Source organism: Octopus bimaculoides, chromosome 18, assembly GCF_001194135.2.
Source record: "Octopus bimaculoides isolate UCB-OBI-ISO-001 chromosome 18, ASM119413v2, whole genome shotgun sequence".
Classification (NCBI taxonomy): Eukaryota; Metazoa; Mollusca; class Cephalopoda; order Octopoda; family Octopodidae; genus Octopus; species Octopus bimaculoides.
In genome coordinates this window covers 13,964,786-13,971,542 of record NC_068998.1, presented here as the reverse complement: position 1 = coordinate 13,971,542, position 6,757 = coordinate 13,964,786, and the positions used below count along the sequence as shown (strand labels likewise).

Sequence of the window (6,757 nt, the reverse complement as noted above, 5' to 3'; positions counted from 1 at the left end):
TATGAGATAATATATGATTAATTCAAAGCAGTGTGAATAAATAAACATTACATCTGACAGAATGTAATCTGAATACTTAAAGGGTTACGAATATGCAGGCAGGGCAAACAGCTGAACCATCAAAGATAGTTGCTGGGATAAGTGTTTCATAAGGCCAGAGCTTAACCAACTTTCCATGGCATGTAAATGACTGAAATTGTAACCCATCCCCCATCTCCTGAACAGGATGCTAGTCAATTATAAAATTGATAATAATTTTTTTGATACAGACAGAAGGTCATAAATTTGAGGAGAAAGTGCATAATTAGACCAATTTCACCCTCCTTCATTATTCTTTTGATTAACCCCCAAAGGATAAAAGCAAAGTTGGCCCTGGTGGAATTTAAACTTTTAGCATTAAACATACACATCTAAGTACTGCAAAGCATTTTATCTATCATTTTATTGATTCTGCCAATTCAATCCCTAATAGTAATAATAATAATAACAACAATAATAATAATAATAATGATGATGATGATGATGATGATGATAATGGTGGTGGTGGTGATGATGATAAGTGTTGGGACCACATTTTATGAATTTTCTTATTTATATTTTAATGTACAAATTTATACATCCTCTTAACATCATTTCATTATTACATTAAAGATTTCTTAGACATAGCTGAGGTTGTTTAAAGCGTATCACCCAAATGCACAAGTTCCATTAAAGCAGGTTAATATTACAGATATTAATAAGCTGGTGAGCTGGCAAAACTGTTATTGTGTCAGGTAGAATACCTAGCAGCATTTTGTCCATCATTATGTTCTGAGTTCAAATTCTGCCAAAGCTGACTTTGCCTTTCGTCCTTTCAGGGTTGATAAAATAAGTACCAGTTGCTTACTAGGGTCAATGTAATCGACTTACTCCATCACCTGAACTTGCTGGCCTTGTGCCAAAGTTTGAAACCAACACTACAGATGTTAATAACACAGCATGCTGGCAGAACTGTTACTGTGCTGGGGAAAATGCTTAGTGGCATTTTGTCCATCATTATGTTTTGAGTTTAAGTTCTGCTGAGGTCGACTTTGCCTCTTATTTTCTCAAGGTCAATGAAATAAGTACCAGTTGTTCACTGGGGTTGATGTAATTGACTGCCTTCATCCCCCACAAACATTTTTCCGGCCTTGTGCCTATAATAGAAAGGAATCTTATAGATGTTAAGTTGTTGTTGTTGGCACTCCGTCACTTACGACGTTGAGGGTTTCAGTTGATCCGATCAACGGAACAGCCTGTTCATGAAATTAACGTGCAAGTGGCTGAGCACTCCACAGACACGTGTACCCTTAACGTCGTTCTCAGGGATATTCAGCGTGACACAGTGTGACAAAGCTGACCCTTTGAATTACGGGCACAACAGAAACAGGAAGTAAGAGTGAGAGAAAGTTGTGGTGGAAGAGTACTACAGGGTTCGCCACCATCCCCTGCCGGAGCCTCGTGGAGCTTTAGGTGTTTTCGCTCAATAAACACTCACAACGCCCGGTCTGGGAATCGAAACTGCGATCCTATGACCGCGAGTCTGCTGCCCTAACCACTGGGCCATTGCGCCTCCACATAGATGTTAAGAATCATGGTGCAACAGACATAGTAGAATGCCTTACTAAGCACTTTGTAGTGTTTTGTATTGGGACTTAAATTCCAACATTGTGTCAGTTGATTTTTGCCTTAAGGACCAATAAAATACAATAAGTACCAGTCAAATACTGTGGGTGATTGAATTAACTACACTTATCCTACCAAATTTTTTGGCAGCTTCATATCAGTGCTAGAAACCATTATTACAAACATAGATTTCATTAGTTGCAGTTTTGAGTTAAAAATCTCACCTTTGGCTGACAGTTTTGTGATTTGATTGATTTTTCATTGTTGTTTAACCCTTGGCAGCCCTGATGAAGTTAATCTATGATCAAAAATATTTTGTCTTTTTATTTGAGTATACTGTATTTTGGACTATGTTATCCAATGTATCTGTTTTATATGTAGTCAGATGTGATTTGAGGGTGATTTGGTTGCTAATTCTAGCGAGTTGAACAATCTCATAGTAGCTACTTCATTAGCTCATGATTTGACTGTTTTTCTTAACAGACAAGATGTCTTAATATCAGAGAAGCTGAGTTAATTTCCAGCATACTCTGCTTGTTATACAGGACAGCATTCCTAATTAGATGCTGAACACAGCCATCAACGATGCCAAAAGAATTTGCCTAAACTTGCTTCAGTCAACAAACTTCAAAATTCCAACCTCCCCAGATCCCATCACTGCTCCAAATAGTTCTCACTATGTCAGTTCTGTGTTGATTAAACCATTGACTCACAAGAGATGAATAAACGATGTAAATGTGAACAGCTTTGACAGAGTAAACATTATAAAAAACATATTAACTTTATGCTAAATAGACCTTGAGTTTTCAGCTACTGCTGAAGCTGTATTCATTAAAAGTAGTATGTTACAAAAGATTAGAGTGGGCTACATATGACACCTTAACTGCTTGAGTAAGTGGAGCATGGTTTGATTTTAACAGTGCTGATATGGAAGAATGACTATGCAGGGGAACTATTATATTCCTCAACTCTTAATGGATCATTCAAGCTTTCTTAAAGACTTTGTCTTTATGTGTATTGTCTTGTGAGAAAGTTAGGCTGCCAAAGTACATTCTTCTCTAAGTTACTGACATTGGTTAGAAAATGCTTGTTTGAGTAGTGGTATGTGAGATTAACCTTCTACTAGTAACCTGTCAGAAGCTACCTTTAGTTCATCATCATCATCATCATTTAATGTCTGTTTTCCATGCTGGTATGGACTGCATGGTTTGACAGGAGCTGGTCAGCTAGAGAGCTGCCCTAGCTCCCTCAGTTCTTTGGCACGGTTTCTACAGCTGGATGCCCTTCCTAATGCCAACCACTTTACAGAGTGTACTGGGTGCATTTACACAGCTCTGGCACAGGTGTGCTTATGTAACACTGGCACAGGTGCTTTTTATGTGGCACCAGCAGCCCTGGGCTCATAAGATAAGGAATTCTCAGCTGCTGTGATATAAAACCACGTTTTTTGTTTTTTTTTGTTTGAGTATTCATCTTTAAAATCTATCTTAATTTTATGTGAGAACACTTTAAATAAATTGTTTCAAACTACACCTTGATAAGGAAGAGGTCGGACACCTTACTAAATTCCTCCAGATTCTTGATTATTTTTCAAATTTTATAGAAATACATGGACAGCATTATTTCATGAGAAATATGGTCAGAAAAGATTTTAAATAGATCAACCAGGTATTGAACTTGTATCATAGATTTATATCATCTGGTTATCCAGAGCTTTCCACTTCTCTACAACATGTCTGTTTTGTAACTTATCAGTCATATTGTTAAACACAAAGACTAAAGCTTCTTCTGTGAGTTCAGTGATCCTATGTCTAGTTTTTGTAAACATGTATGTACGTATGTGTGTGTGTGTGTGTCTGTGTGAGAGAGAGAGATGTAAATATATGTCAGAGGTTAATTCTACTTCGTTTATTGTTTATATTTTGTACATCACATGTAATAAGCATGATAGCTACATTATCAATCTCAAGTATGCAAATGTTTTTTTTATTTATATGTTGCTGTTATCATTTTTGAAATTGAATAATTGGCTTCTGAAACAAAGCTCAGAATAAGAGCAGATAGTCATGAATTGTTCGCCTGTGAATTGTACAGAAAATGCTTCTGTGTAAAATGACTGTTCCAGTGAGAGCTGAGTTGTGTAGTTTGCACAAGTTGCCTTTGTTCTGTTTGTCAATGTAAACCTAAAAACAATAGCTGAAGCGCCAGTACCCAAGGAAGCTGGTGACAGTCTACATTTATCCTTTATCTTTTACTTGTTTCAGTCATTCAGCTGTAGCCATGCTGGGGCACTGCCTTGAAGAATTCAGTCAAACAATTCTCCTCCAATTAGTATTTTTTTTTTTTAAGGCTGGTACTTGTTCTGTCCAGCTCTTTTGCCAAACTGCTAAGTTACAAGGACATAAACAAACCAACACTAGTTATCAAGTGATTAAGGAGTTACAGATACAAAGACACACAAACATATACATGTATATACAAACATATATATGGCAGATTTCCATACAGTTTCTCTCTACCAAATCCACTCACAATGCATTGAATGGCTTGGGGCTATAGTGGAACACACTTGTCCAAGGTGCAATTCTGTGGGACTGAACCTGAAATCATGTAGTTGTAAAGCCAACTTCTTAATCTCAGTCTTGTATGCACCTGTTTAGCAACATTTAATCCATAGGAAAATTCATAGAAGAGCTTGATAAGTCCAATTGCCATCAGAAATGGTAACTGACTTCATTAAACTTCTTTTAAGCAATAATCTAACATGAAAAATTGGCTTCCTTATGAGCATACTAATCCTTTCTACTATAGGCACAAGGCCTGAAATTTTGGAGGAGGGGACTAGTTGATTATATCGACCCCAGTGTTTCACTGGTACATAATTTATTGACCCTGAAAGGATGAAAGGCAGAGCCGACCTCGGTGGAATTTGAACTCAGAACGTAAAGACGGATGAAATACTGCAAAGCATTTTGCTTGCTGTGCTAACAATTCTGCCAGTTCACCACCTTGATGATGATGATGATGGTGGTGGTGGTGGTGGTCCTTATGAGCATAATAATAATATATAATTGAATAAAAGGGAAGACATAAATTGTTACTCTTTTCCGTTATTTTTGGAAAAATTCTGTTTGATACTCTCTAAGTTGTTTGATGTATATATAAACAGTTTATATAATTCAGAAAAAGGTTGTATTTGTTCTTATTGCTAAAAATATAAATAGACAAACTAAAAAGGTCACCTGTTACATGAGAGATCTTTTGCATGTTCTTTTGCGTGGTCGTATTTTTCTTTAATATCATCCTTGTATAATATAATGGACAAGAACTACATAAGAAAAATATATTTGCATTTGTCTTACAATGAAATGGTGTATGTATGCAATTGAAGCAGTGTTAAATTAAAATAGCCATATATGTATCATACTAGTATGTCTATTAGAGATTTAATCTCAGACAAAGAAATAACACAGTAATTTGCCTATCAACATTGCATGTACATTATGTATGACAAATAGGTGTCTATTCTGATTTAATACTGCTTCAATTGCTTACAGTGGATTATTTATTCAACTTGGCAGCTATTCACAATACCAGTGAATGCATTATTCACTGTTTACTACATCAGAGGCAACAAATCTTGTTTAGGCTGTGACTGGTCACAAGTACATATCATTGATGAGGCCCAGAAAAGCCAAAATGCCTCTGGTGCTCTCACTAGCTGCTGCCAGGATGATTTTTTTTTGCTTTGTTTTGTCTCCCTCTGATATATATATATAGGAGCACCCTATTGCAACTCATGTGTACATTAATTCTCTTCTTATTTTTGCCAGGAATCTAGATACACAGCCTTATTGTGCAGGAAATGATGTTTCTGCTGATGAATCATACATCATCATGGATCTACCTCCACATTCCCCTTTCACCTTAGATACACCACACTCTGAAAGAACGCCACCTCTCGATGAAGAGAAATTCCTCACCATGTTTGACAGTGATGGGCGTCTTGTGCAAGAACGGCAGCTGAGGAAGGCAGTTTTTCTTGGTTAGTGAGTTTTTATTCTTCATTTGTAATTGTAACATTAGAAATAATGAATTTCTAAATCTCTCAGAGAGACTTAAGCAGTAGTGATGCGATAAAGTAGTTGTATACTGCCGACTTAACGTGACAGTCCCAATAAGGGAATATACTACTGCTGTTTAGCCCTAGGAAGCCAGACTGCTTCCTATTAGGCATTGACACATTTCCTGTGCCCTTATGCCTACGAAGGGGAGACAAACTCCTCCACCCAGCCTAGCCTGCATTCAGGGACATGTTTCTGAGTCTTTGCTCGTCATCAGACTGAAGTAGCACGGCTGGCTAGGTGAAGAAGTCTGTTTCACCTTCGTAATGCAGGCTAGGCTGGGTGGAGGAGTTTGTCTCCCCTTCGTAAGCATAAGGGCACAGGAAATGTGTCAAGGCCTAATAGGAAGCGGTCTGGCTTCCTAGGGCTAAACAGCAGTAGTATATTCCCTTATTGGGACTGTCACGTTAAGTTGGCAGTATACAACTACTTTAATTGTAACATTGTTTTTGTTTTAGCCCCAGTTCTAAGATGAACTTTGCCATTCATCCTTTTAGAATGTGCCATTCTGGTGGCCAATGTGATACTCCCAAAATGTAGTTTATTTATGGTTTCATGCCAAAATAAGTGGTTAGGGTAGTGGAATCGCGGTCGGAGAATCGTGGTTTCGATTCCCAGACTAGGGGTTGTGTTTGTTTATTGAGCAAAAACACCTAAAGCTCCACGAGGCTCTGACAGGGCATGGTGGCAACCCCTGTTGTACTCTTTCGCCCCAACTTTCTCTCACTCTTTCTTCCTGTTTCTTGAGTAACGTTGCGATGGACTGGCATCCCGTCCAGGTAGGGGGGAACACATACGCCATAGAAACCAGGAAAACAGGCCCATGAGCCTGGCTAGGCTTGAAAAGGGCGCATAAATAAAAATACTAAGTAGTAATTCTTACCATTTGTTCTCCAATAGGTGGAATCCAACCTTCTCTCAGGAAATCTGTGTGGCCATTTCTGTTTGGAATGTATCCTTGTCAGTCAACTAAAAGGTATGGAAACAAT

At 37.8% G+C, this 6,757-nt stretch overlaps 1 protein-coding gene across 9 annotated transcripts in view; it reads left to right on the top strand.

Moving 5' to 3' along the window:
- The window catches only part of LOC106878545 (small G protein signaling modulator 1), a 48,449-nt gene that overhangs the window by 16,655 nt on the left and 25,037 nt on the right, over positions 1-6,757 (top strand). For all 9 annotated transcript variants that reach the window (XM_052974515.1, XM_052974517.1, XM_052974513.1 and 6 more), the window contains exons 2-3: positions 5,478-5,689; positions 6,669-6,744. In XM_052974515.1, coding sequence (XP_052830475.1) covers positions 5,542-5,689; positions 6,669-6,744 — 224 coding nt within the window. In that variant the 5' untranslated portion in view covers positions 5,478-5,541. The remainder of the gene's footprint in view (positions 1-5,477; positions 5,690-6,668; positions 6,745-6,757) is intronic.